The sequence below is a fragment of the Nelumbo lutea genome, chromosome 1, assembly GCF_056320005.1.
Source record: "Nelumbo lutea isolate HS-2025 chromosome 1, American lotus-T2T, whole genome shotgun sequence".
Lineage (NCBI taxonomy): Eukaryota > Viridiplantae > Streptophyta > Magnoliopsida > Proteales > Nelumbonaceae > Nelumbo > Nelumbo lutea.
Window position 1 is genome coordinate 81,786,881 of NC_142684.1, and position 14,474 is coordinate 81,801,354.

General features: G+C 34.6%; 1 protein-coding gene across 6 annotated transcripts; it reads right to left on the reverse strand.

The window, feature by feature from the left end:
* Positions 1 to 6,642: 6,642 nt before the first annotated feature.
* On the reverse strand, positions 6,643 to 12,924 carry LOC148875702 (uncharacterized). Of its 6 annotated transcripts, none has more exons than XR_016105165.1 (8): positions 12,700 to 12,924; positions 12,406 to 12,613; positions 11,066 to 11,238; positions 9,043 to 9,225; positions 8,875 to 8,967; positions 8,668 to 8,772; positions 8,110 to 8,451; positions 6,643 to 6,977 (listed from the first exon to the last, which is right to left on the reverse strand). XR_016105165.1 is itself a non-coding variant. In XM_088965132.1 (7 exons), exons 3-6 carry the CDS (start codon positions 11,105 to 11,107, stop codon positions 8,686 to 8,688), a joined length of 405 nt encoding a protein of 134 aa, XP_088821258.1. In that variant the 5' UTR covers positions 11,108 to 11,238; positions 12,406 to 12,613; positions 12,700 to 12,924; the 3' UTR covers positions 7,892 to 8,451; positions 8,668 to 8,685. The 6 variants fall into 6 exon arrangements, 2 of the variants coding, with proteins under 2 accessions (XP_088821258.1, XP_088821257.1); XR_016105163.1 differs by having other exon boundaries at positions 9,043 to 9,261; XR_016105164.1 differs by having other exon boundaries at positions 6,643 to 7,224; positions 9,043 to 9,261.
* Positions 12,925 to 14,474: the final 1,550 nt, after the last annotated feature.

Sequence of the window (14,474 nt, forward strand, 5' to 3'; positions counted from 1 at the left end):
ATCCAAAAAAGGAAACAAATAAAGTGTGGGTTTTTAATTTTTGAAATTGATTCAAACTATGACTTCTCACCATATCCCATGTTTTTTATTTGGTGTAAAGTTTTCAAATAAAAAAAAAAAATCCCAAGAGAAAACCAATTCCCCATTTAGTTAATGTTATTATGTTACTTAAAACTAACTAGGATAAAGAAGGACTATGGAGTAGGGACTAGGGAAAAATAGGCCAATAGCCATTTAGCCAAGAATGAAAAATACTCTACATTAATGTATTACAGGTTTGGTTCAGTTTCGATTTTCATGAGTGAAAACAGAAACCGACCTGATCTATCGATTTAATTACTGACACAAACTGAGACCGACTGATGGTATTGAAAATCGACCAAATTGAGTTGGGTTGGGCCAATTTAATCGGTTTGACATTCAATATGAGCAACCCTAATTCAGATGGCCCCTACATGGGTTTTGCTAGGATATGCTTTGTTGTGTTTGCATTGGAAGTTGAAGAGTCAGTCCTGGAAGTCATGGGTTGCCCACCCGATGTACAGAATGCAATGAGAATGTGTTGGTAGGGACATAAAAGAAAGAAGAAACAGAGGAACTTCACTCATTCTCTCTACCATCACACTGATCACTGATGAGAAAGACACCCTGCACAGAATGCATTTTTTCGTTTCCTCTGTGAAACGGAGCCCCCCACCTGATAGGTGAAAGTTGCTTGATCTTGCATTTCATTGAACCAGGTAAACAAATGCTTGTTCTTGTATTTCTCTAGTCTTTTTCTAGCAAGGATTAAATGTATTTTTGGGTCAATTAGATTTTGAAAGAGAGTGGCAAAAAAATAAGATAGAAAAAATTTAATGAGGTATTTTGGTAATTTATTGCCTTCCGTTATCTAACTTAATGACCGAAAGAGTCTTTGTCTAACGACCAAAGTTTAAGGGGTCTTTGTTGTAAAAAGAAAAAAAAAAAAAGTTGCAGTCTTTGTCACAGACCCCATAATATAGGGGTCCATGTAATTTACCCTTTTATTAAAGTAATATAATTTAATACACTACCCACATAACTTGTTAAAAAGCTTTGAACTCTAGTCATTCATTTACAACAATTATTAGTCTTCCCTTATGCTATACCTTAATTACTTGTTTTAGTAATATGTGTTTTGATTTATTTTATGTAATCTTTCTTCTCTTAGGTTGTCAATAAATGCAAAATTTTGATTACTAAAATTTATATACCAATAAATATTAACACAAATTATAATTATTTACTAAAAATTAAGATACATATATACATACAGGGTTTATTACAAAATAAGTAATCAAGTTTGGTCATTTGACAAAATCAGTTATGTTTTTAAAATAATGACAAAAACAATGATCGGGACAAGAAAATCATCTTCTTTGACCAAATTAACCCTTTAAATTTGAGATGGTCAAAGCTATTGTTCATTGTCTTCCTCTAGACACTCAGACACAAAACTCAGCGGGTAAGTCTTCCTCCTATCTCCTCTCCTAATCCCTCTTCTCTCACTCTCTATCTGAGTTCTCTCTTCCCCTCTCCCCTTGTTCTCTCTCTCTCTCTGCCTTCCCCTATCTCCACCCGCCGCTATAACTCAAGCCAACACTGATCTGGTGGTTCAAGAATCAACACCCACCTTGCTAAATTGCGCATTTTGCTTCCCAGCACCACCAAAGTCAGTAGTTAAAGAAGGAAAAAATAGGAAAACACTTAGTTTCTTCACACCTGCAACATGTCATGTTTTGATGTTTTTAATTTATGTTATATATTATCTTAACCTGTTTAATTCAAAGATCTCATTAGATTTATAGTGATCAATGTAATATTTTTTCTAAACATCCTCCTCCTCCTTCTTTTAGATCTCTCTTATTGTATTTATTGTTTTGTTTTGTTCTGTTGGGTCTTTGTTGAAAGTTTTGATAGTTCTGAGGAAGAAAATACTCAAAAAGCTTCAATAGAAATTTCTTATTGGTGAAGAGTGAACGTCTGGAATCCTTATTGCCCCATAACGTTTGCACCGATTTCCTTCATCCATTTCGGCTTTCCCCAACAATACATGGAACCCCCTGCTTTGGTAACTAGTGATGAGACATCCGTTGAACCAACTTCTGGTAAATGGTCCAATGATGATGTCGAGAAGAAGAAGGAGAGGAAGGAGAAGAAAGAAAAAGAAAGAGGAAGAGGAGGGAAGAGAAAAGAAGGAAAAGGAAAGATAAAAGGTGAGAGAGAGAGAGATCGAATTGGAGAGAAGACGGTTGCTGTCGCACCTAGTTCGGTGTCAAAAGGTAGAAGAAGGTGAATAGGGTTTGAACAATTATAGAAGAGAGAGATGCCAATAAAGTAAAGAAGGAGAAGGGGAAAAAGTCCTACGACAAGTCTTTTAATTGAAGGCAATTTTGTCCTAAAAAATTAAAAACCTTTTCCACTCATTGTTTTTGACATTATTTTAAAAACATAAGTGATTTTGTCAAATGACCAAACTTGGTCATTTATTTTGTCAAAAATTCTATTATAAATATTATCTAAATCTATATATAATAAATATTACCTGATAAGTAATATTATATATTTACACACATGTACATTTTAGTTCGATTATTTTTCAACTGTTGCCAATTATGTCTCAATACTTTATAAATTATGGATTTTATAATCATATAAAACTTGTTTCTATTGTTCTTAATATATTTTTAAAGATTTTCTTTTATTTTTCTAATGTATATATGTGCATCTTGATTTTTCGTCCGCAACTATGCATATTCAACATGTATCCGATATATCTCTCAAATTACCTTTCTAATACTTGGACCTTGCTTCTGCCCATATTGCAAATGGTGACACTAGCTAGCGCATTTTTTGGAACTTAGAAGTATCTTCTTCCCCGTGTACAATTATTAACTTATTTATTTGGTACTGCCAAAGAAGGTGGAGTTGAAGTGAAGACAAGCCTGAATTGACCCTCTTTGCTCATTGTGCAATGACCAAGAGGAAAACCCTCGAACACCTCAATTTCTTTCATTTTGCTGTCACTAACTCATATGGTGTACTTGCCCAGTCTAATTACTAATTTTCACCAAGATTGGAGTGTCCATAGTTTTTTACCCTTTTTGAGTGATGGGAATAATCAAGACACAGCTCCGAGATCTTCCTAACTTGCTCCATCCTCCAAGACGACACTCTTTCATATCCTAATGATACCATTACTCCTCTATGTCAGGTTCACTATGGGGCCATGTTAAGTTGAACTTTGGTGGTGCTTTTGGAGATTTCATGGCCGGTGCGAGATCTGTTATTAGAGACCACAATAGGGAACTTCTAGTAGCTCCAACTTTGAGGATCCATGTTAGTTCACCTCTAGAAGCTGAAGCGGTTGCTTTACTAGAGTCTATTAAGTTAAAGGTTGCAACTTGATCTTCATAATATTTTTGTCGAAGGAGATGCAAAAGTTGTAGTTAGCTCTCTGTTGGAGATTACTACTTTGGCCACACTCCTTGGCGAATTTGGAATGTCATCATTGATTGTAGAAATATGATGTCTCTCTAAACTGAACAAAAGAGAAAAAAAGATAGTTCATTTTTTTGATATTTGGGAGAATATATAGAGAGAATACATAGTGGACTTCAGCTGGTCCAGCTAGCTAACAAACTGTACAACTAAGTTTAATGACCTAACCTAACGAACTATCTTGAATGTGTAATACTCCCCCTCAAGTTGGGTCATGGATGCCCAACTTGGAAAGCAGAGAATGAAAATGATCTCGACCTAAGGCTTTGGTGAATATATCCGTTGGCTGAATCTGATAACTGATATGTGAAGTAGCAATGATATTGGACCGGACAGGTTCCCATATGAAGCGGCAATCGATCTTAATGTGTTTCATTCATTCGTGAAACACTGGATTATCCGTGATGTAAAATGAAGCTTTGTTGTCACAAGAGAGTAGCATGGACTGATAATGATCAAGGCCCAAATCAGCAAACAATCGTTTTAACCAAAGTAACTCACTAGTGGTGGTTGCCATAGCATGGTACTCTGCTTCTACTAAGGAGCGAGGAACTATGGTTTGTTTCTTTGTTTTCAAATATAGGGGAGTAGAACCGAGAAATGTGATGTAACCTGTGGTTGATTTGCGGGTGGAAGGGCAGCCTGCCCAACCCGAGTTACAATAAGCTCACAGACGAAAGTCACAAGTGGAGGATAGTAGAATGCCATGTTTAGGTGATGACTTCAAGTAACAAAAGATGTGCATGGCAACATCTAAATGACGTTGGTGAGGACCACCCATGAATTGGCTGTGTGTATGTACAACGTAGCTGAGTTTAGGTCTTGTAATGGTCGTAAATGAGACATCCAACTAGGCATCTATATTGATCAAGATTAGTTATTGGGGGCTTTGAATCTGGTGTAAGATGATGTTGTTCCATTGGAAATGAGCTGGGCTTATAGCCCAGCATACCAGCTTCTTGAAGGATATCCAACGTGTACTTGCGTTGACTAAGAAATATCCCAAAGGAGGAATGAGATATCTCAATGCCAAGAAAATATCAAAGATGACCGAGATCCTTGATGGGAAAACAAGTATTGGGATACTTCTTGAGGTCATTGACAGCTAGAAGGTTATTACCTGCAATGACTAAATCATCCACATAGGCCAATACTGCTAAGAAGGACCCTAAGAGTTGTGTAGAGTAAAAAGAGTATGATCAGCCAAAGACTGATGAAAGCCACGTTGTTTAAGGGCATGAGAAAGCGTGTTAAACCAGTTTCATGATGCTTGTTTGAGCCCATAAATTGACTTATTCAATTTGCAAACATTTGTATCACTAGGAGAAAGAAGTCCAGGAGGAGGGGCATATATACTTTCTCATGAAGAAGAACCATGAAGAAATACGTTGTTCACATCCATTTGGTGAATTTCCCAACCATGTGCAGTAGCAAGGGATAATAGACAATGCACTGTGACCAATTTCACAACGGGAGCATAAGTTTCGGTGTAATCAATGCCATCTGTTTGTGTGTATCCTTTGATGACGAGATGTGCTTTGTAGCACTCAATGGTGCCATCTGGTTTGTATTTGATTTTGTAGACCCACTTGCATCCAATAGGTTTCTTGTCATGTGGAAACTCTATAAGGATCAATGTATTAGTGTTTGCAAGGATTGTCAGTTCAGCTGTCATGGCTTGCCTCCAACATTCATGTTTCTGGACTTGTTTATACATGGTTGGTTCAAGAGGATGAAGAGCTTGTGGGGCAGAACCAAAAATCAAAAATTTTGATATGGGGTGAGAGGTGGAGGGTGGAATGGTAGGGTAAACATAATCTGATAAGTAGACTAGAATGTGTTTGTGTCTAATAGGTCAATTAGTAGGGCCCAAAACAGTGGTGGGCCTTGAACTCATTGGGTCATTGATGACTTTATTCATGGGTTCAGCTTGGATGATGGTTCATGATTGGTGGGCTTAGTGAGAAGAGTAACAGTGATGTTTGTATTAGTGGACAGCCCATTTTTGTCATGGGAATCTAATCCTTCATATAACCTGAACACAACTCCATTATCAATTGCTAGTGCTGGAAAAATTAGAGTTTGGGCAATTGAATCTAAGGGAAGAACAACTTGATTGTGCTCAGAAAAAAAGAACTATTCTTAAAAAAATTTAACATCATGTGAGATGAATAACTAGTGCATCTTTAAGTCAAGGAGCCAGTACCCTTTTGTCCATGGGGATATCCTAGAAAGAGGCAATGCCTAGTGCGAGAGTAGAACTTATCTCGACCATGGCTTGCTGTGACAGCATAAGCAAGGCAACCAAAGATCCAAAGATGGTCATAGGATGGTGCTCGACCATGTAGAATTTCAACAGGTGTCTTCCCGGAAAGGATGGGTGTGGAAGATAATTGATTATATATGTTGCATTCAAGATACATTCCCCTACTACAAAAGACATGACATTTATCAACGGACAAAATCTGTCGCTAAATGGCAAAAATCCATCAGTATATCCATATCCAGGTTATACAACGGATAATAATTTATACCTTGATGCTACAAGGATTTACCGGCAAAAAAATGACCATCGGTATAGATACATTGCCTTTACCGACGGTTAAACTACCCATTGTAATAGCATCTAGCGACAGATTCACCGTTCACCGTTCGTTGCAACATCATATAACGACAGATTCACCATTCGTTGTAATAACATATAGCAACAGATTTGCCATCGATTGTAATAGCATATAGCAACAGATTCACCGTGGTAATAGCATGGTTTTAGATGGTTGGACATTTGGATTTAGCGATTGATATTTTTGTCGATATAAATATAATACCTTTACCGACGGTTAAATTTTCCATCGTAATAGATTTAGTGATAGATATTTCCGTCGGTATAGTTGTATTACCTTTACCAACGGTTATTATATTTTCGTCGGTATACGTATTATAAGTTCCTTTTAATATTTATTTTGACAACATTGGATATTTTGATTTGTCATTATGGATGTTTCAGACAATACCATGTTGATCTATATGTTGGCATTATTAACTACTTTGTAATGACTATTTTATCAATTTCCATCATTTAATATAAACATTTTCCTTCAAATCTAATGGATAAATAGATTTGTAACGAAAGATATTTCATTAATTGAATATAACCATATGTACATAATTTATACAATATCCATATTGTATCTATACAAGTATCATAAATGTTGTTTTTCGTAACTTTAAACAAAAAAAAAAAAGTTCAAAACTCCATGATCACAAGCTTTACTCAATCCTTCTTCACAAAAAGAAAAGATTTACTCAATCCTATAATGAATTTATATCTTTCATAATTCAAAATAACCCAACACTAAACACTAGAAATCACAAAAAGATTTGCTTCCAAAACTCTTTTACCATCAAAGTACAAAATTACATGATCACATGCTTTGCATCACCCTACGGTGTACCTATGAGAAAAATAATAGAAAAGTTCTATAAGTTTTAGATAAAAACTCCATGATCACAAGCTTTACTCAATCCCTCTTCACAAAAAGAAAAGATTTACTCAATCCTATAATGAATTTATATCTTTCATAATTCAAAATAACCCAACACTAAACACTAGAAATCACAAAAAGATTTGCTTCCAAAACTCTTTTACCATCAAAGTACAAAATTACATGATCACATGCTTTGCATCACCCTACGATGTACCTATGAGAAAAATAATAGAAAAGTTCTATAAGTTTTAGATAAATTACATGATCACATGCTTTGATTGTTAATATAATTCTGGAGCCACTTTACCTATGGTTTTACTCCTTTTTCTCTCTTTGGAAAATAATGAAAAAATGGGAGAAATCAGTCATTATATCATACAAAAATTATTTTTTAAGTTATTTTAGTAATAGAAAACTTAAAGGGGGTAATAAGTATCAATTTTGATGACATGACAAGCTATAGAAGACAAAGTTATAGGAAAAGGGGGAAGAGGGTGAACTCATGCATGGGCCATCAAAACCTAGGGGTGCAATTTGGGTGGACCCAACCTGATCATAGACCGACTTAGTCCACAATTTTGGGCTTGGGTTGGGCTTGAGCGCAAAATTTGAATTCTAGACCCAACCTTTTTTAGCCTAGGCTTAGTCCTTAAATAGTCCAAGCCTAGTATGGACTGATTAGCCAATCCAAGACCAAACCAAGACTGAGCCCAACTGGATTGCATCAAATTTTAGTGCAAGTTGGGCCAAGTTTGCACAGATCAAGCTTTAATCTTGGCCTTGAGCCTTCATCCCAATTCTGACCTGGGTATACCTTGCCCAACCCATCCAAAATTGTCAATGCTCACATACATCATGCCTCAAGTCCATCAAGTACGAAATTTATAGGATGAACTCTTCATTTGACATTCTAATTGATGTCTAGTAGTTATAATGGATGGATATACAATTGATGAACTAAGAGTTTATATAAGGATAATCTAAATAAATTTAGCATAAAATATCCTTAAGAATAAACTCTGCCAATTCGAAAGAAAAGGAATTAACAAATGAGTTCTAAAACTCTAAAAAGAAACTCCACTAAATTTAGTCGACTAACCTCAAGATTGATGAAGCGGTTTGCTGCCCCTAATATATTTGCAACTTGCTCCGTGGGCACTTGCCCTTCAATTATTGACACAAGGCTTGCAACTATTCCTTGTAGCCCTTTAACTTCATCTGTTAACCCTGTAAAGATTTGCTTTAATTGTTGGACCTCTTCATCATGATCCATTGACTGAGAAGATGGAGAATCAAATGATTTAGAAGTGGGATACTTTCCCATGCAACGAATCCTTCCCTTCTTTTCTGGTCCTTTCACTTGGGAGAAGACGTCATTTTTCCAAGAATTTTGTGTAGTTTCTGAAGTCTCAACCACACCCATACACTGTTTCATGCGTTCCTAAAAATTACAATATAACTTATCATTTAATTGAAAGCAAAAAATATAGCAAAAAGGAGCAATGATACTTGAAATGAAACAAAGGTTGAAAGAGGTTTCTAGGGAAAACAAAACACATTTGGGGCTGATTTCAAAGCAAGACTATATAAGATGAATTAACACATCAATAGACTATAATATACAAAGATCTATTAATTGATTTAAAAAAATACATACACATATTGCTGCTGCCTTCTAATTGATTATGCTCCCATCTTTACATGTACAACTCTCAACGTATATTTGTGCACGTGAAGGTCGTACCCCATTGTTTTCTTGAGTCTATCATCATAGTAAAGTCAATTAAATAATAAATTTGTTAAATTTGCCATAAAATTGATATAATAAAAAAATGAACAAAATAAACTTTAATCCACATATCACCTTCTCCTCAATGAACCTAGGAAAATATTTTGTTCCTATGCAGTGAGGCTCATCTAGTTTTGCCCGATTTTCCTTGTTTATCTCACTGATTCTCTATAACAATTAAAAAAACAAATTAAATAAAGCAAATATAACAAGAAAACTCGTACAATAAGATCTAGTTGATACCTTTCCTTTGTCAGATTTCCAATAATCAACTAAACGACCCCATTGATCTTTATCTACACGGGAATCAGGAATGTTTGCTTTTATGTCATCAATAGAAGTATCAGCATTATAACCTCTGGACTTAATCTCACTCTTCCATTGCCTCCACTTAGTAGATATTTCATTATCTATTAGCTTTTTAGTCTTCTCAGTGCAACATGGTAGAAATTCAAATTTAGACTACATTTAAAAGTGCAATATCAATATTTCATTGTATAAAATGTAGCGACATGTAAGTAGGACTCAAATCAAATTGGAAATAAACAATATTAAGTACACTACAAGAAAAGGAGTCTCTAGAATTTCATTCAATAAATCCAAAGTGACTTTTTGTTATTTGATGATCTAAGCAAGCTGCAATGTGATAACTGATAAGTAAAAAGACAATAACATGCAAAGAAATTGTTGGCTTTTAGTGCTTTGATATGTGGCTATGCAAAGGCAGGGATGAGAGTTGAAGTTAAAGAGACTTTTAACTACAAGCTAAGAGGTCTAGGATCAAACCAGACCTGTCCAAGGTGGATTTGGATTTGGTTGGGTCAGCTCAAGGTGGGATCAACCCATTGAACAAACTGTATGTAGTTAATGAGTTGGGTCAGCTTAAGGTGGATTTGGATTTGGTTCTACTCATTTAATTTTATTTAAATGGGCCATTATTAGGTCCATGTGTGTGGCTGTAAGGGAAGTGAAGCAACAAAGCTCTCTAAGGGAATCTTCTGCATTTTGTATAATGATTCCGAAAAGAGAGAACAATAAGAACTTTAAAGGGGAAGCATTCTCCAGCAGAATGCATGATATAAATGGGAGGATTGAAGAAGGAATGGAATACCTGTGGTAGGCAGGTGGAAAAACTAGAGATTTCCCCTCCTTTGAAAGCATTGAATTTGATTATAAATATTCTTATTACAAAACCGACCAGAATTTAAAGTCCTTTTAAGGATGGCATGGATAATTATAACCATAGTTACTTCATTTGTGGTTCATTTGGTTTGGATTCAGGTTCATAATACATATTTCATGTTCATTAGATGAATCAGGTTCATTTGTTTGATTTTTGTTTTAAATTTGTACTGTACAACATCCAAAACCCATCCGCATACACACTATCATAAGAAGATTATGGGGCTGTTTGGCAAGCCTTTCTAGGTACTTCTTTCAACAGCCTGGTAGGCAAGAAGATGTGCTGAACTTTTGGGGTCTTGTCTTCCGATATCAAGACCATTTGGTTCACATCATCGTCTACTGCACTGTTAAAAAACATTTGGGAAGGTATTAAAGCAAATCTGAGTATGACTCAAGAGAGATCACATAGTTCTGTGGAGTACATCACATCACTTGTAAATCTGTGTATGAGTCGAGAGATAAAGGGAAGCTGTAAAAAATCTTCTCATAGATGAATCTTTGGAATCTAAACTAGGCCTGCAAATGGATTTGATCAAATCAGATTTAAGGTAAATCCAAATTTGGTTTGTTTATATTCAAATTTGAATCTGAATTGCAATCAGATATTGAACACCATTAACAAAATCACTCGAGAACTTATCAAAATATTATATTGTTAATAAAATGAATTAAAACTGACTTTGATATTATCATGAACAAAATATATTGAAAAATAAATTTTATAAAACCTGAACCGATAACTCTAGTAAAAGTACAACATTCAAACTAACTTTACTAATAGATGGAATGTAAAATGTTAAGTCTATATAATCATATACATTTAAATCTAGTCAATTTGGAATATATCAGATCGAATAGGGGTGGATCCATATTCAATCCAATTGGAATTCTGTTTGGTTCAGCTGTCTATCTTTTGAGATCAGTGTATCTCTATTATTTTTTGCTTTACAACTCTTTTGTATGTTCAGTGAGTACTTACAGTCATAAAATCTCTTCAAAATCATATATAATGTTAAGATTGCATTAGTTTATAAACTTTGCAAGAATATGGTAAAAAACTTACGATTGCCATCACATATACCTGACATGGCTGGTGATTCTGTTTGGAATTGTGACGAAGCATCAATCGGTAAGGTCACATCTATTTGAAGCTGCTCATGCGTTTCAGGTTGGGTGTGGGCACAAGATTGAGCGGAACTAGAACGAATGTTGATTCATTTAAGCTTTGCCATTATACAAACAATAAAATTATTACTGCAATAAGAAAAAGAATCCAACTCAATACTACTTCCAAAAAGCCCAATAGTCTAATAGAAAATTAAATTTCAACCAAAAACTACATAAAAAATGAGTGAAAGAGGCAAACAATTATTCTGCAACTTAATTAATTACCTTGGATCTCAACAAATGAACTGGCAAAAATTAAATTTTGTCAACTCTGCTTTTCATGATGGTTCTCTAAAGCATGAAAAAGTTGTCTTTCGAGAAAGTAATTTTGTTCAACTCTGCTTTTCATAATGGTTCTCTAGAGGTATATCTATGCAAGAAAAGTATTCTAATGATGATAAGAAAGTATGACAAAATGACGTGCTACCTATATATACAACTACAAACAAGCAGAGGCTCATACACATCATATACAGTTAAGCCCTCAATTTCCATTAAAAAAATGATTTTCCAATCAACACGGGAGCAATAAAGATTCTGTAGTTACCATTTAAGTACTAAAGAGTGCCTACGTTTGGACTTTAATATTCATTGAAGATTGGTACGAGTCTAATGATTCCATAAGAGGATGTGTGGCTCCTAATTATCCTTGTTATGTTAATATTGTACTCTCTTGCCTCCAGTATTCTTTATTCAATTGTTTTACTTTGCTTCCTGATTATCAATCTAAAACACTAATTCTTGATTCCCTTGAACATCTTACCCTTTCTTCTTGATATTTCAACTTAAAATTTCATTTTAGTAATTATTTTTAAAATTCCTAACTATTTCTGGAATTAATTAGTAAATACATGTCTCAAATACTGGAATGTGAAATCTATGAATAAATCATAGAATGCCAAGCTGAAACCCAAAGCAACATCAAAAAATAGATAACTTCAAATTTATCAAATCCGCACTTTTTCACCCATCCCTTCATAGATCTTTTTTTCATTTAATAGTTTTTAGTACCTTCTAACTACCTAAAACTAACCCATTTTTTGCTTGATACCCTAAAATTAACCTAGTCGAAAACCCTAGCCTAGCCTTTTTTAGTTTCTCCCTTTGAATATCTTGAAATTTATTCCTTTAGACTGCAAAAACACCCCATATACCCAAAATAAACCAAAGAACCCACAACTTACAAACAATAAAACCCAACCAAACCAAGCAAATACCCTGAACACACCCAAAAGTTAACTTTCTTGTTCTTACCTGAGAAAGATAATCGATGCTGCAAGAGAAAGGTTTAGTTGGCTCTTCTATCACGCCGGTGAAGAGCAGAGGATCAACGGTATACTCCAGAAAATGCTAACAACCACCGAAATTTAATTGTGAACTCTGAACTAATAGCGATTTTTTGGGGGAAGAAGTGGGAGAGGAAAAGAGAGATGTCGGAGGTGGAGGATTTGGTGCCGCCGCTCTGCGTTCATTGAGAGGGAAAACAGAGTGAACATTTCACCCAAACTTTAAACAATACTGACAAAAAAAATCGGTTTCAATACATACCTGGATGCGCCAAGTTGCCCCCTCTATTTCAAAGAGGGTTTCAGATTAACAGGCGAGAGCTGGTACTAATCCATTCTGCGCTTCTCCAAATTTTTGTTTGTTTTAGTTTCAAGAGAAACCCTCGACGGCTCCCTTCTGCTCTTCGCTTGTTTTAGCTTTTCCAAATTAACCTTCGTTTGTTTCGTTTGTTATTTTTACTTGACCACTGGGCGAGTGAGCAGAAGCCCGCGAAACTTACCCGCGCGCGGAATTTTTAATTAATTTATTTATTTATTTTAGGTTGTATTGGCCATGATTTAAAAAACGACCCGGAAATGCAATCGTTCTTCTCACCAATTTTTGGGTCGACGGTTTGATCGTCCAATTCAAATGAATGGTCCGTTCTAACAATAAAAATAATAATTAAAAATAAAAAATAGCCATAAATTGTTGAACGGACTGATGGTTTGATCGTTCGAGTCAATGGGTCATTGACCAATTTTTGGCCAAAAATCGAGTTTGGGGTAAAATACAACCAATTTATTTTAATATATAAATTTTATATAGTTATAAAAAAATATATTTTATAAATTATATTATATATGAATTTATATATATATAATAAATTCAATATGCTATATTTATATCAATTTATTGTATATAAAAGACAAAAAGTAATTAATGTTTTATTTTTTGTTGTATTTAAAAATTAAACTATAATTGGATTAAATCCAAGGACAATCAGAGCCCATTAGGATTCAAATCCAATTCGATTATAAGCCTACGTAAGATTTATTTTTTGATCATAAATGTATCAATGCATCCGTATTGCTTCTTTCACAACAACAAGCTAGGATTAGCATCCATGAGTATATGATAGTCGTGACGAGTAATGATATCGTCGGTATTGTTCAAGATATTATAGTGACAAAGAACAATATTCGTTGGTAATTTATATGACATATAATGAGAGAATATAATATCCGTGAGTATATGGTAGTACATATAGTGAAGTATATTGTAGTACATATAGTGACGGATACGGATATCCGTCGGTATTGTATAATATATTTAGAGACAAATACCAATATTTGTTGGTATTTTCTAAGGAATATAGCGATGGATTTAATATCTGTCGGTAAAACATACTTATACCAATGGGTTTTAACTATTGGTCGGTATAAATGTGGTTTTAGTGATGAATAAGTATTTCATTGGTATTTGTCAAGATATATAGTGATAGATGCCAATTTTCGTCAATAAAACGATATCTATATCGACGGATTGATGTCAGTATATGTTAATTTTTTTGTGGTGCCCCCAAAATTTGATTGGCAAGTTGGCTTGAAACCGTAGAGCTCTAGCAATCTCTAGTAGATATTTGTGCTTTCTTTCCACTACCTATTTTGTTGTGGAGTTCCTACACAAAAAGTTTGTTGCATGATACCATGTTCGATCAGGAAACTTTTCATGGGTCCATATAAAAACTCTGAACCATTGTCTAATTGTATACATTGAACCTTGGCATGAACTAAGTATTCACCATAGCACAGAACATTACAAAAAAAAAAAGAAAAAAAAAAAAAGAATAGGCTTCTGATTTACATTTCATTAGATACACCAATGTGGCCTGAGAATAGTTATCAACAATTGTTAAAAAATAGCGTGCCCCTAAGAGAGATGGTGTCTTGTAACCCCCCATATGTCACAATGAACAAGCGAAAAAATACATTATGAATGAGAATTGCTTATGGGAAATTGTGAGCGTATTTGCTTCGTACACATGCAAGTATCAC

Bases quoted from the DNA above. Each gene is read 5' to 3' on its own strand.
- LOC148875702 (XM_088965131.1), bottom strand. From the start codon at position 11,107: ATGCTTCGTCACAATTCCAAACAGAATCACCAGCCATGTCAG. The intron at 8,968-9,042 runs GTATCAACTAGA...TAATTGTTATAG, and splicing joins GGAAATCTGACAAAGGAAAG to AGAATCAGTGAGATAAACAA. The intron at 8,773-8,874 runs GTGATATGTGGA...CTATGATGATAG, and splicing joins CTAGGTTCATTGAGGAGAAG to ACTCAAGAAAACAATGGGGT.